The following is a 16,033-nucleotide window of genomic DNA, read 5'->3' as shown; positions in this document are numbered from 1 at the left end:
GTGGAATGTGAGACTTGTGAGAGTGTGTGCTCATATCATATGTTGTGTGTGTGTATAACACCATTGGAGTCTGGAATTCTATTCCTATAGCCCCAACCCCCCCATAGAGATTTAATATCAAGTACACTAGACATCCATCAGCAGAACTGTATATTCAACTTACTTCTGTGAAAAATATCATTTTTAACCACATACAATTTATGATTACGAAATCTACATATTGCACTTTTTTCATTTCTTTAGTAGACTGACACTGCTGTGGTCCAAGTGGACCAGACTAGTCAAAACCTCGGGACTGCAAAACTAGCTAAACACTAACATTAGTGTTTTATTCCATACTAATATAAACACGCTGATGCTGTTCAGTTTCTTTGAAATAGCTTAGCTTTGCTTGGTTAGCAAGCTACATTGGGTCAACTTCACAAACATTTGTTTTGAGCGTGTGTACAGGTGAGAATCAGAGATGAAAAGAAATATTAAGTCAGTGTTTTAGTGACTGAATAGTGTTGAGGTCTTGAATAAAGGTTATCGCAGATTATTGTGAATATGTGTCAAATATATTTGCCTTTGGGTGCATGTATACGTGCAGGGATTTAAATCTATTCATAAGCCTGAAATCTGACAAAGCTTTGACATACAACACCTTTCCCTTGCAAAATGCCACCCACACCCATGGTTTCTTTTCTTTATTATCAAACACACACTGGTGCAGCACGTGCTGTCACGAGTCCTACTTCTCACGCTAGGAGAAGTGAAAAGTGACATGACTCAGTAGTAGTTTCATCAGATGCTGAATGGTGTGAGTATGAATGGATTCTTGTCTGGGCCACGGAGACCCTCTCTCTCCACACCCTCACACAGCTGTTGACCCCATCCAAGGTCATATGGCACGCTCACACACACATACAGTAACACTCCTGAAAGCAATAGCTGTATCTCAGTGATACTCGGGTCATATTTCCCATCGGGACAATGTGAAGTCTGTGCGCAGGACGCTGGAATGCGCGCACACACACGTCTATCTGTCCCAGTGCTTTGTGAGGCGTGGCAGCAGATCCAATAAACTGTAAAATCTGTGTTTTAACAGAAGGGCCCGACCTTACTCTCTCAACCATGCATATACATTTTTGTTGTGTGTGTGTGCATGTCTGTGTGTGTGTTTGTTTATCTATGCAGTAATGTACTGTACATTAGCCCAAAAAATGTTTGGACACTTGATCACCCAAAAATGAACATTCTGTCATCAATTACTCACCCACATGTTGTTCCAAACTTGTATAAAGTTATTTTTCTTCCATGGAACACAAAAGAACATGCAAGTTTTAAAGTGAGTAAATTTCCATTTTTAGATGACCAATTGGTCACACTTTATTTTAAGGTCCAATTCTTGCCATCAACAAACCATTAACTATGACTTTTGCCTCAATAAACTCCTAATTTGCTGCTTATTAATAGTTAGTAAGGTAGTTGTTATATTATGTATTAGGGATTAAATTGGGATGCAATTAGGGATGTAGAATATGGTCATCCAGAATATGTGTAGGCGAGAGAGAGAGAGAGTGGCCGGACTTACACCCAAATATAATGCATTACAATAATCCAAATGCGATGAAACAAAGGCATGCGAAACTTTCTCCAAGTCTTTAAAAGAGAGGACAGACTTCAAAGACTACAGATTTTAGCCTAGGATTATAGGAATCTTTTAGGATTTTCAAAATTTGTCTCAGACGACCAAATCGTGGCCAAAATCGCACAGTGTGAGGCGGGCTTTAGATACAGATCTAAGATGGAAACAAAAAAAACTATTTTTAACAACACTTCATGAACCGACTTCATACATCCACTAAAAATCACCAAAACACCAGCTGATTAAAAGCTGCTTAGCAACAATGAACAAAAGTGAAGTTAGTTCTGAGAACATGCAGATGACATTTTGATATTTTGTATCTAATGTAATGACATTGAGATATTTATAAGTGCACTTAAGTACTTTTTTGGCCATTGTATATATAAATTTGGTTCTAGCCTGAACAAATTATTCAAAGAGAGACGCCAAATCAATAATATGTCACTGACATGTTTATATTGTGCATATCTGCCAAAGTCTGAGTGGATATAAAATAAACATTTTTATTGATAACATGTGTTTGTATGCATCTGCAGGTCCGTTGCTGTCTTAACAGAGTGCATGCGGAACAAAACAGTGGCAAAGTTTCTACGAGAGCGTCAGGAAAGTCTTAAACACTCCCTTCCTCTCGGCTCCTACCTGCTTAAACCTGTCCAGAGGATCCTAAAGTATCATCTACTACTGCATGTAAGTACACAAACACCCAGAATGACCTTCCTAAACACACACAGACCCTAGACATAGTACACTTGTACACAAAGACTGCCCACACACACACGCACACACACACACAGATGATTGTGGCACTGATCTGAGATCACAGATGTACTGGTGTTTTGCAGGAGATCGCCACTCATCTGGAGAAGGATTCAGAGATGCATGATGTAATCCAGGAGGCCATCGACACCATGCAGAGGGTTGCCTGGCACATCAATGACATGAAGAGAAAACACGAGCATGCAGTTAGACTGCAGGTTTGTGTACCCTACACACACACACACTCATATACACACTATGCACCATATAGAGTAGTATATCAGTAACATCACAAGAATACATGAAGGTAAACTGACCTGGGCTACTTTCTCTAAAGAACTGTAAGCCTAGGTAAATCATAGATTTGCCAATAGCTTCTACCATCTATTTAGGCTTAGAAAAAGGGGAGTCATACAGTTGTTTAGAAAATAGTAGCTGTTTTTTGCTGCCACTGTAGATGGTCTTCAACAGTGGTGTCCAATTCTCCTCCTGAAGGACAATGTTCCTGTAGAGTTAAACACCTAAACCAGCTAATCAAGATCTTCAGGATTACTAAACTTCCAGATAAATGTGTTGGAGCAAGTTGGAACTAAATACTGCAGGAAAAGGGCCTTCCTGGAGCATGACTGGACACCCCTGGTCTACTATGACAGCACCACACAAGGCCACCAGCCAGTAGTTCAGTCGATCAAACATTGAGAATTGGTCCTTGAAAGGAAATGACCATCCTGGACCAAGTAAAATCCACTACCAACTACTTTAATTTGATTTTGGCTACAGGGTGCATGCTTTTTTATGGACGGGTGTGTGGTAACAGATAGTAGAACATTATGTTTGAGACTCATCAGACATAAACGTCATTCCCAACTTGCCCTTCGGCTAAGTTACCTGATGTACGTGAAGAGTGACGCTCCTCCTCTTCTGCTCTCACCTTCTCTCTTTCAGGAGATTCAGAGTTTGCTGACTAACTGGAAGGGGCCTGATCTGATTGGCTACGGCGAGCTGGTTCTTGAGGGAACATTCCGTATCCAGAGAGCGAAAAATGAAAGAACACTCTTCCTGTTCGACAAACTTCTGCTGATCACCAAGAAACGCGAGGAGACTTATACCTACAAAGCCCATATCCTGGTGAGAGTCCGTATACCTACTAGTTTCCCATTCTGGACAATCAGGTCAAGGTGGTCAAGCTGGTGTTTCGGACATGGTAGCTTTCATTTTTGCTGGTAGTTAGACTTTTCCAAAGTGGTCTACCAAGTCACCCTTGTCTTCACCAGCTGGTCATAATGCATTTCTCATTGACACTTGTTTCCGGAATATGCCATTCGGGGAGCAGCTTGCATTCTTCACATCTCTTGCTATGTAGCCATGGCAAATACAAGCGACGGTCTATGCGTGTAAAGTTTGGTGGAAAATCCAAAGGCACAAATGAGTCATTATGCAGCTACTGTAGTAAACAGCTTTGGATAGTACTCACAATAAAGATGCAAATATACCGTGGTTTGAACCCTAATAGTACCGTGTGAAAATAGACCAGCGGGCGAGGTGGAATTTCTGATTCTGATCAAGCAGTTCATCCAATTGTGAAAACAACCTATTTTACCAGTTTTTGTTTTTGTTAAGCATTTGCAGCAGTGTGCACTTTAAGAAAAAAAAAAAAAAACCTTTTGGAAAAACTGGACCCTCAAAGGGAGATCTCTGTACCTTATTTACCCCGGAAGTCTTCATAATAGTACCATAAGGGCACACATTACTATCTTAAGGATACATACTATTACTACTCAAAGGTACTAGTATGCAAGCTTTAGGGGTAAAGCAAGTCACAAAGGTGTACTGCCTCGGTGACAAGTTCTTGTAGCCATAAGCATACTATTTTACACATATTTCTGACAGTGTGTAAATGAAATGTGCATAAAGTGTTATTGCTCAATAAAATGTTTGGAACTATAAATAACAGTGATCTCTTTAATCTATAATCTGTTTCTCTACACTTTTCCAGTGCTGTAATTTAATGTTGGTAGAAGTCATTCCTAAAGAGCCCCTAAGCTTCACCGTGTTTCACTACAAGAACCCCAAACTTCAACACACTGTGCAGGTAATATTTCAAGCTTTCTCACACACGCACACAAACAGCATGTAACCAAAGATCAACAGGTTGTGTTAAACACACAGTGGAATGTCCAGCCTGAGGCCAGGCTTCTGACGGACAGTCAATCGCCTTGAACTTTACCCTAGTAAAACCACACCCCGTTACCTACAGGCTGCAGCATGTATGAATATACGCACACAAAAGTGTGTGTGCGAGTGATAGTACGAGTCTTGCCTAAAGCCAGTGCTGGTACATCTGACCTTTATGTTGGACCTCAGCCGAGTAGTCATAAATATGATGCAGTATGTGCTACAGAGGCCTGAACTGACTGAATGCTTGTAAATCACCTTGCCTCCTTATTATTGAATGGCTCACCGTTATCTCAGCTGCTAATACATGCCTGCCTGTTCATATGTACTCCATGACTTCATAACCTCTTAGGGGTTAGTACATCCATCCATCTATCCAACCATCAATCTGTCCCTCTATTGATATTTTTTCACAGCATTACAGTAATAAAAAAATATAGAGATTTAGCCTGAATAATGAATCCTCAGAGCAGGATGTTGGGTTTTGCTGTCTCTGAAATGAACCATGTATAAGTGTGTCACTGCTGAGTAGCGGTTCCAGTCAACCACTTCTGTATGTGTTAGTTACTGATTTTGCTAACGTTCACCCAGTTGACAAAAGTGTTTGTTTTGATTTTGACGACTGGTGTTGATGTTCTTTGATAGTGGGATGACTCGGTCATGGTAGTTTCAAAGGTGTGTCGGTAAATGATCTTAAACTTGCAGATTGTGCTGATATGTCTCTAATCCACTTTTAGGCGAAGTCTCAACAGGACAAGAAAATGTGGGTCCTGCATTTAAAACGGCTGATCCTTGAAAACCATCCTGCCAAAATACCAGCCAAGGTTAGAACGTGCACATACGCACATTGTCCTTGCTCTGCTTCTGTACAATGTACTCTGTTATTAGGCAACTGTGGCTGAATCTGGCGATTCACACTCAACTGTGTCATGATAAAGTAGTTCACTCAAGAGAGAATAAAAGAACTTCAAAGGTGGAGCAAAAATTTCTGTATTTACAGAAGAGAAGACATAGTGCCACCCAGAGGCCCTTTAGTCAAAATTACATTTTTCACAGAAAAAGATACAATTTTGTGTTTGCTCATTTCTAGGCTCATTTAAATGGTTTGATTAATTTCAAGCTCTTTAAGTTTTTTCTTCTATGTGCATTTAATTTACCTTTAGTAAGGTAAATCATATGTAAATTTGTCAGAATCATATTTTGCCTCAATTTAAAAAAGAATTAGCATTAAAAAAATGAAGGCTTTTTTTTTTTTTTTGCATTGACATTTTTTTTTATTATTACTGCAATACAATAACTAACCCCATTTTATATGAATAGTTTAATTCATGAAATGAATCATGTCTAATTTAATATAAAAAAATAATACTGGATAAAAATACAATATTCTTTTTATTAAAAATTTGTATAAATTAATGTTAGTTCATGAAATACTATTATAGTAAACGCAAATAAGTACTAAAAGTTACATTTCTGTCTCTGCAGGCTAAGCAGGCCATTCTGGAGATGGACACTGCAAGTAAGCATTATCTTAACTTCAAACTGAAAGCTACACAGCAATATATTTAGCACTTTCTGTGTGTTTACGAAGACTCTATTTCAGACACTATTCTTAATTTTTCAGACCACCCAAGTTTTAACTACAACTCTGATGACAAGAGAGTGAACACTAAAGAGGGTCCTTCGCCCCGGAGAGTACGCAGGAAGACAGGTGAGACCCATAGCAAATACAACAAACAAACACATTTTCACTGATCATGTTTACTCATTCTTTTTGTCTCTCCCTCTGTCTTGCTGTTTCATCAGAGCCCTTATCTAAGTTATTGAAAAACTCCAAACATATAAGTAAGTAGCATTCATATGAAAAATGATAATTGAGAAAAAAATATGCTAAAATAATATTCATCTTTTAAACATTGTGGCATTTTTTATTTCTCTCTTCCTTATTGTTGCTGTAGTATCCAGTCCAGATATTCCGAAGGTAAAGAACACCACCCATAGCATGCAAGAATTAATCCATTATACAAATCTGATGAAAAAATCTTTAAAAAGTAAATAAAAAATATATTTGCTCCTCACAGCGTTCTAGTTTGGGAGTCACTCTGCTGTCACCTGTTGCCCATTTGGGTACTATTGGCCGATCCCGTAGCCTTGTCAGCGAATCACAGGAATCTCTGGACCCTGGTGACCACAGTGATGTTGACGACGAGCCACATCCACAGGATGCTGATGATGAGGACGATACTGGTTTGGTGAGTCTGAATTGACATTTGATGTTTTATTTTAATCCTATTAATAATTACTTAAAGTGCCTGTTAAAGTAGCTAACAAGGACATGGTAGTTAGTAAAGGGTTTAAGATCAGAGATGCTAACATACTGAAGACCAAAACTAAAAGAACAAGGGAACATAGGCATACCAAAGATGTATCTAAAAAACACCCAAAAATCTGTATAGCAATGCCCTCACAACAGCTTAGTTTTGTGCTTGCAATTTTTGTAAGAAAATGCACCTCTCTCATTTTCAAATGTAAGGTTCTGGTTTATATCTCATTTTCATTGATTATGAATAATATTCAAAGAGTCAACTTTTGCATGATCAGAGTTCTGGGGGCAAGCTGAGAGTACCAGGGAAGGGCAGCCGGAAAAGACTGAACCAGCAAGTGTCGGTGGACAGCATTGACCAGTGGAGAAACCACAACCTTACTCATGCAGACCTCCAGGTAAGGACATAGTGTGATACATAAAGTGGCTAGGACACAGTTGACACCAATAATTATTTTGTAGTTCCTGCAGCCCTAATCTTATGTATGGTAAAAGTGGTTATTCATTTTTTCCATTCAGACTGCTAAAGAGTCCCTGCAAAATAAGGTTATAACGCCCCCTATCCTACGGGTTACCGCACCTCCAGAAGGAGACAGAGATGAGCGCTACTCTCGCATGCTGGGAACTGGAGAGGAACCTTCCTTCCGCAACATATGGACAGACCATCGAGTCCGGAGGGCAATGTTTCCAACTCGTCAAAAGAGTTTTCAAATTGATGATGATGAAGACATCTATCAGATGTTCCTGCCAACGGAGAATGATATGAGCAGTCATGATGCCGAGAGTGACCATGAGACTGCTGACCATCCAGAAAGACCCTGTAGCTGGCATGTTGAGCAAACTAAACCATCACGGCTAGACCTCCCCACAAGCAGGAGCAGAATACTTCGCAGGGCCAGCAGTGTTGGAGAAAACCAAAGTGAGCAACAAAGCCCTACCAAGCGAGCCCTACAAGAAGAAGAGACCACCAACCAGACTGAGTCTTCAAGCAATGACATCTCAGGGTCATCTTCTGCCGAGCAGTTAACAATTGATGATATTGAGAATGTTTATGACAACATTAGTTACGAGGAGCTTCAGGCCATGGGGCTTATCCGCAAGGATCAAGTTAACCATGGAGACTCTGAGGTATCGGAGGTCAAATCTAGGATTGCACCACAAGTTATAATAACTCCAACTGAAACCGAGAGTTCATGTGAGAGCAATAGGTCTTCTGGTCAAGGCAGGGAGCCACTTGAGACATGTGAACTGCAAATTGTTGAGAATGAGGAGAATGTCTATGATACCATTGTCTTCCAGGAGCCCCCAGTCCTCACAGCTGTGATGGATCAGGGAAAACCAGAGAGTTTGAAGACATCTGAAGTAGACCTCATGGCTAGCCAGATTTTAGGAGGGTTTGCATCTGAGGAACAGCCCTGTCCTACAAATAAGACAGAGGTTGAACAGCCTCCCATTTCCGCTGCTGCAATTTCAGACACTGAAGCATCACAGCTTTCCACAGCTGATCATACATTAGAGCAAGTGGAAGAGATCTGGACGGATTTGGAAAACTACATCCGGAACAATGAAAAGAAGCCAGATAGACTTCCAGCTGCATTTCCTGTAAGTGGAACGGACACTGCATGTAAAACACAGGAATCTCCCAAAAAAGTACATGATACCCCACGCAAAGCACAAGACTCTCCACGAAAAACACATAACTCCCCAAGTAAAGGGAACAGGCTGCAACAAAGAGCTAGTGATTCCCAATGCAAAGCACAAGAATCTCCAAGTAAGAAAGCCAATTCTGCACATAAGACAAATGATTCTCCATGTAAATTACCCTTAAAAACGGTCCCTGTTTGTGCTGCATCTGGGTCACCCAACCCACCAGCCTCTAACCCCTCTCCAGCTCCCCAGATCCCCATCCTCAACATTCCCGAAATTGTAGAATCTAGGTTGGATGAGAAAGACGAAGCATCTTCTCCTGCAGCACCTTCCCTTCCACTCCCTCCTACCCCTGAGCCTCAACCTGGTACAGTGAAGAGCATCCGCAAGAAACTTGCAAGATTAAGCAGCGGAAGCTTCAGGATGGATGATGAGGATATCCCTTCACCAAAGGACTCAGATCTTCAGACCCTGTTTAGTAGCTTGGACTCTGGCTCCTCTAGTATGCTGCTGAGCGTGGAAGCTGGGGACCAGTTTCTTGAGCTTGGGGAGAGGGGCAAGAACAGAGTGTTCCTCATGGCTAGACAGTACAGTCAGAAGATCAAAAAGACCAACCAGTTATTGAAGATGAAAAGCATGGACCATGAATCCAGTTGTGCTAAGCTAAGGCTAGGCAAACAGAAAGACCTGGCAGCCATACTGGAGGAGAAGAAACAAGGTGGCACTGCAATAGGTAAGACATACTTGTGTGGCAAATGTGATTTTTTTCTTTGTTCTACAATGTGTTATTCATAAAGATTAAACATATGATATATTGGTTTATGAATGCCTCTGTCTTCTGCTTAGGTGCAAGAATAGCAGAGTACTCTCATCTGTATGAACAGGTGGTTTTTAAAGGTTCTCCATCCACTACGCCAATGCTGAAGTCCTCTATCAGTATTGCCGGCCCCCATCCGCTTTTCCCCAGCACCACATCCTCCCCTTCCCTATCTGAGAGCTCTACCCAAGAGTCTGACTGGTTGAGCTGCACATACAGTAATGGAGAACTTGCTGATTTTGTGTCTTGGCCAGCAGAAACAACAGTATGCACTTCAACCCCACAGAGAGGACTGGCACCCGCAAGTTCTACTCCTGCTTTGAAGAACCTCCCTCCTACTCCGAGTACTCCACCCAATCAGCGTTGGAGTGCTTGTGTGACACCAATTAAAGATGACTCTGATCACATTTACACTTCAATTGGACCACGCAATGCCAAGGTGTCACCCCATAATCGCTGCCAGTCCTCATCTTCACTGATAGACCAGACCAGAATAGAGAATGGCAGGGGTCCAAGTAATCAGGTGTGGGAGGTGAACCCAAACGAATCAAGGACACACATGTCGCGGCAGCACAGCCTTCCAGATTGCCCCATCCAAGGGACTTCAGACCTCTCAGTGCCATGTGATATCACACTGAGGGACTCACAGCAAATACTGGTGCTCAACAAAAAGGTGCCACTGAACGCGCAAAGTGCTACTGAGAATTATCTGGCCAACTTTAAAGACACTGGAGATGATGATGACGACTATGTAGAGATCCGTTCTGAAGATGAGGGTGAGGAGCAGAAGCAGGAAATTGCTCAGCCGCACAGTCTGTCGGGAACTGCAGTAAATTACTGCAACCCACCTCAAGGCAGCATGCAAACCCTCGTAAAAGGACAGCAGGTTTCCACTAACCCTGAGATGGCTCTGCAGGGATACTTGTGGAATGATCCGGATTGCAGCCAGCAAGGTGTGAATCAGCCCACTATTGTCCAGTCACTGAGGGAAAAGTTCCAGTGTCTCAGCTCAAGCAGTTTTGCATAGGAAGCAGCAAAGATGGACAACATGTCACATACTTAGCACACAGGAAGAAAGGAGACACAACAAACGTAAACTTCCACATGGAACATGTTACACAACTTAAAAGACACAACACAAAGCACAAGACACTACATTTTAACTCTAATTCATTGTACTTTACAGAGCTTAATGCACTCAACAACATACGATTTGTAAATTATGGATTCAGCATTACTCTGCTCATCTCTACAATTGAATTCAGTTAAACACGGTAGTTATATATCCAAGCAGAACACTGCACACAACATCTTTCAAATGATTTATCTTATCTCTCTTTTTCTTAATATGAAGAGCCAACATGTCAGAACATGCTTTAAGAAAATGAAAGAAACACATTGGCTACATGGGCTTGAATGGCAGGCACTAGTTAAACTTATTTCTCTCTAAAGCTGTTACAATATTCTCAAACTACTGGTTATAATATTCTAGTACATGTATATAAATGTTGCCAAGCTTTAAGATAAGCCACATAAAGTGCACATGAATGGTGATGTTAATTAAATAATCTGCCATCATTTCTGTGTAAACAACAGTTCCTTAAGCCAATAATTAAATATTTTCCTTTTAATTGTGTAGAAGTTGGTAAATTTGGTTGTGTAGGTGGCTGCATCTACAGGTAACTATGCTAACATCAGCCAGTGACATTCAGTGTGCAATTTGTAATATCTGCATGCCACATTTTTCCGAGGCCAAGAATACATATAATCCATATATATTTTACTATGCTGTACATTAGGTATAGATATAGGTTTATCAGTCTGGAAAGTAATAAGTATATTTAAGAATGTGATCTGGTTTTGCTAAAATCCTAGTTACAATCAACCGTGCCTCAGACATAAGCATATTGTCAGTAATTATGGCATAAAATTACTTATACTGCTTTTAGATTTAATTTTTGCTAGCATCATTTCAGGAACACCACTTGTAAATGTAATTGGTTAAAAAGACAGGACGATATAATTTATAGTGTGTTAATTTTAGGTTAATCTGATTGTGTTCAGGGACCAAAATGGAGATTAAGGAGTTTGAGGTGTCACAAATGTACTGTAATTGGATGTAAAATGGAGTTTAATACTGTGCTGTCTGATCAATTGTTTAGTGTCTAAAATATTCATCATTGGCTGTCCCCACACTGTCTCTGCCTTTAAACTACGCACTGTTTGGCTCACACACTGTCTGTCATCCCAAAGATTTAGCGATTTTTATTAGTGATTTTCACAGCACATTTCAGTTTATTGTTCTTATTTATTTACTTCTGGGAAAATGTTATTTACTTCCCCCAATTTCCAGATCTCTGTTTCAATTTGAAGAAACTGTAATTATTATGTTTTGAATGGTGGTTCATCTGGTATGATTAAAAAAAAAAAAAAGTTTCAAATGTGCTGTGAATATTGCAGTGTCTCTGCTTTTATGCGCATTGTTATCAAAATGTTACATTGAAAGAAGAAATCTCCTAAAATCATGATCTATTAAGTTCCATTGTAAATAATCTAATGGAAGCTTTGAATGAAGTATTTTTATATAGTTTTTCTTTCATTTTTATTTAGTTGTACATTTTGTTTTCTGTTTCACTGGTGGGGACTGTTATCCATTGGGATTTGTTACTTTTGCACTTTCCCTCCTTTTAAACATTCTGTTTGTAAAGATGTACATTTTCATGAATGTTGCCATTCACCTATTTGTGTGATCCTAATTTAAGTTTTTGCCATTTTTTTGTTTCATTTTTTTTTTTTATACCTGCCTAGTTGTAACTGGTCGAATATGTAATGTAGGCAACAAATAAACATTCAATTAAAAACAAAAACTGCTTTTGCCTTTGGTTTTGCCATCACAAAGTTAAGTGTTTGTTTATATAATTTTTTCTTCAGTCATTTTTTAACAAGCAAATGAACCTTTGGGTCATTCCGTGTCAACCAGAAGTCTCCGGCTCAAATTTGTGATTTTGTCAATATTTTTTTCTGAAGAAAGACTAAACCATGTATAGTGATGAAAGCCAACATATTAAATGTCACACATGTATATTTACAGAGTAATCTACTATTTAGTAGAGGGGGGTTGCAGCAACATTATGTTATGTTTTAAACAGAGATTGGTAGCTCTATTAGTAAAATATGTTGACTTTAGCAATCTTAATTGCATTAAATTCCAATGGTGACCATTGAAAATTGGGGAAAAGCATCTTTCAAGTTTTTTTTTTTTTTTTCTCCAAAGTTTGCATGCATGTAGCTCAAAAAGTATTAAAGATACATTTTAGATTTTGGGTCTTAACAAAACTTTCCTGAGAAACAAAACTTTCAAAGGCCCTGGTTTGGTTCCAGAGATATTGGGATCTACAAATGGCTCCTGCAGTAAATTGTTAAATTGTACACATTTTCTGTGGTCAAAAACCAAATGTGGGCCATTTTGCATACACATGATACTTTTTTTGTCTGAAGAACAAATCATGTTAAAACTAGACGTGTATCTTGTTACCCTCTATCAAAACAATTGCATAGAATATACCTGTGTGAGTGCCATAAATATTCTTTTTCCAAAGTTTGCATGTCTGTAACTCAAGAAGTAGCCTATTAAGATATTTGAATATGACTGAATGATGTAGGGCCTTGAAAATGAAGATTCCAAAAGAAAAGTTTATTAAGAACTAGAATCTAAAATCATATTGTAATATATTAAATACTTCTTGAGAAAAAAAATTATATATACAGTATATACAGTATATTAGTGCTGCCAAATGATTAATTGCGATTAGTCGCATCCAAAATAAACATTTTTGTTTACATAGTATATGTGTGTATTGTGTATATTTGTTATGTATATATAAATACACACACCTGTATTTCATGTATTTACATGTATATATTCATATACATATAATTGATATCATATATACATTTGTTTAATATATAAACGTTACATATTTTTCTAAATATATACATGCATGTGTGTGTATTTATGTATACATAATACACATACACAGTCCACACACATATTATGTAAACAAAAACTTTTATTTTGGATGCGATTAATCGCGATTAATCGTTTGAAAGCACTAATATATACGTATATGTATGTATATATTAGTTCACTTGTAGCACCCCCTATTGGCCGATTGGGGTGAGCCTTTGCCACTGTCTCCCAAAATTGAGCTGCACCATCTAGCCAAGCTTCGAGTCTCTAGTCTAGGCCTTACGGTGTGGTCTGCCTGATCAGTTTTAGGGCATAATAATAATAATAAACATACATACACACACACACAAACTTTACAGAGTGACTTCACTCTCCCATTGTCATTACAAGATCTTTGCCAAAAATGTATGCAAGTTCTGATGAAAATATAAACGTTGTGATGTTGCATTACATTGTCATTGTGCATTACATTACATTAACAAAATAGTAAAGCAACATTTGGGACTCCAGCACGGCCCAAAGACTTTCAGTAGGGTTAAGCTCAGGACTCTGTGGTGGCCAATCTCACAATCTGAGCCTGATGAATCTAGTCATTTTCATTATTTGAACATGGACATGCACATCTTCCGACATCGTTGTTTGAGAAATGAAAAGCTACACTGCATCAGTTAGGGTTCATAGCATTGTTACAAAACATATAACACTGCAGAAACATACAAATTACTGCAATAATGATTCAGTCCTAAAATCTTAAGTGTTTGCTTATTTGTATAGGCAGCACCTTTATTTATATTATATTTATTATCCATAAATGGATAAATATGAATTCTGCTGTTAAAAACAAATAAAGAAACCGTGTAGGAGAGTGGCTATTATGTGCAAACAGTGAGAAACTCTATATTTGTGCAGTGTGCACATGCAAAAAAAATCAATTCCGATTTGAAGCTTGTGACACATAAACACGCACATCAACCCGATCACTTTCTTTAGCGTTCATGTAAACATTACATTCAGATTCATCAATCAGAATGAATTCAAGGAGTTTAATCTCATTTGTTTGAGATATAACCAGAATGTTGAATTATTAAACACAAATTGTTTTGTGTCATATCTTAAAATAAGTATCGCTTTTTATTTCTCCTCTTTCCTATTACTTGTTTCGCTTCTGTTTCAGTTTTTATAACAATTTCTTACTATGTCTATGTTTTATAGCACGTGTGTTTGGCAGTGTTATTTTTTAGGATTACTGATAAACTAGTCGTTTGATTTGTATTATTTGTATTTGTTATTTATTTAAATTTTTGTTACATTATGTCTGAATTTATTATGTCTGTTTAGGTCTTTTATTAAGTTTTATTTAATTTGAGTTATTTTACTACTTCAACAAACTAAATGGAAATGAAATAATATATATATTGAATTTATAAATATACACACATATATGTCGTTGTTTTTTTGGTGTTTGGCTTAGTGTTATGTTAGAATCATTATTATACTCTTATACATGTTGTTCTTTAATATTTTGAATAGTTTTAGCTTTATTTTTTGTTTTTCATTTAAATGTTAAGTTTTTAAATTTTGTTGTATGCATTTGTCAGTTTTATTTAATCTCGTTATTTTTCAAATGTGTATAGGTAGTATTTATAAAGTTTTAGCTTTTAGTTTTGGATCTGTTTTTAGTTGTTTTAATACTACAATTGATTGCTTCTGTTGTCCTAATTTGTATGTCGCTTTGGATAAAAGCGTCTGCTAAATGACTAAATAAATATCTGTGATTCGTTTATTTGTTATGAAGTAACAAAAAATATTGGGTGAACATCTAAGTTTGGTGATTTTTTATATTTATTTATATTTTATATTTAAATATTTATTATATTTTTCTCCATATAGTGGACTTCAATGGGGATCAACGGGTTGAAGGTCCAAATTGCAGTTTCAATGCAGCTTCAAAGGGCTCTACACGATCCCAGCCGAGGAATAAGAATACGTAGTCACTTTGGAAAGGGTATATTGGATTCTGGGGGCACATATTTATTTTTGGTGGCATTTCCAACGTTGCACGACACTATTTTACGCCAACACTAAACTAGCTTGCTGCTAATACAGGGCTACTGACTGTGCACTCTGTAGCTGGCTGTATTTAAATGTTTTAATAATGGATTAAATTTAACAGCAGTGATAAACAGCTCCGAGGTTTAGTGCAAACACGATCGTTACCTGTCTGTCACCAATGAAGGCAGGTCAGGAGACGGTAGAGGCTTATGTATTCAAGTATTATGTCTATGTTGCAGGCTTGCCTTCTAGTGGCTTTGACCGGGGTTATGTGAGTAACCTAAAGATCTTTGAAGTTAACTGTTTAAAGGGGTCATATGATGCGATTTCAATTGTTCCTTTCTCTTTGGAGTGTTACAAGCTCTTGGTGCATAAAGAAGATCTGAAAAGTTGCAAAGACTAAAGTCTCAAATCCAAAGAGATATTCTTTATAAAAGTTAAGAGTCAACCACGCCTACCTAAAACGGCTCGTTCTAACACGCCCCCACATATCTACCTCACGATGTGGGAAGATTTGCATAACGCCGCTCAAATGTTCACGCAAAGAAAGAAGGAGTAACTTTTATTATCGCTGTAGTATTGTTGCTGCCGCTGCCGTCATGTCGTGAAGACGCTGTGTGTTTCGTTGTGAAAGCGAAACTACTTTGTTTGGTCTTCCAAAAGAGG

General features: G+C 38.3%; 1 protein-coding gene across 1 annotated transcript in view; it reads left to right on the top strand.

The window, feature by feature from the left end:
* LOC107694623 (pleckstrin homology domain-containing family G member 1-like) overlaps positions 1–12,206 on the top strand; it is a 12,447-nt gene extending 241 nt beyond the window's left edge. Inside the window, exons 2-14 of the mRNA XM_016494312.1 lie at positions 2,164–2,314; positions 2,470–2,601; positions 3,329–3,511; positions 4,380–4,475; positions 5,296–5,382; positions 6,044–6,077; positions 6,183–6,269; positions 6,365–6,403; positions 6,517–6,539; positions 6,640–6,810; positions 7,160–7,279; positions 7,401–9,261; positions 9,375–12,206. Coding sequence (XP_016349798.1) covers positions 2,189–2,314; positions 2,470–2,601; positions 3,329–3,511; positions 4,380–4,475; positions 5,296–5,382; positions 6,044–6,077; positions 6,183–6,269; positions 6,365–6,403; positions 6,517–6,539; positions 6,640–6,810; positions 7,160–7,279; positions 7,401–9,261; positions 9,375–10,372 — 3,957 coding nt within the window. The 5' untranslated portion in view covers positions 2,164–2,188 and the 3' untranslated portion in view covers positions 10,373–12,206. The remainder of the gene's footprint in view (positions 1–2,163; positions 2,315–2,469; positions 2,602–3,328; positions 3,512–4,379; positions 4,476–5,295; positions 5,383–6,043; positions 6,078–6,182; positions 6,270–6,364; positions 6,404–6,516; positions 6,540–6,639; positions 6,811–7,159; positions 7,280–7,400; positions 9,262–9,374) is intronic.
* Positions 12,207–16,033: the final 3,827 nt, after the last annotated feature.

The sequence above is a fragment of the Sinocyclocheilus anshuiensis genome, unplaced genomic scaffold, assembly GCF_001515605.1.
Source record: "Sinocyclocheilus anshuiensis isolate Anshui unplaced genomic scaffold, SAMN03320099.WGS_v1.1 scaffold3315, whole genome shotgun sequence".
NCBI classification, from domain to species: Eukaryota; Metazoa; Chordata; class Actinopteri; order Cypriniformes; family Cyprinidae; genus Sinocyclocheilus; species Sinocyclocheilus anshuiensis.
Note: the sequence above shows the minus strand (reverse complement) of the source record. Positions and strands in the feature narration are given on the sequence as shown.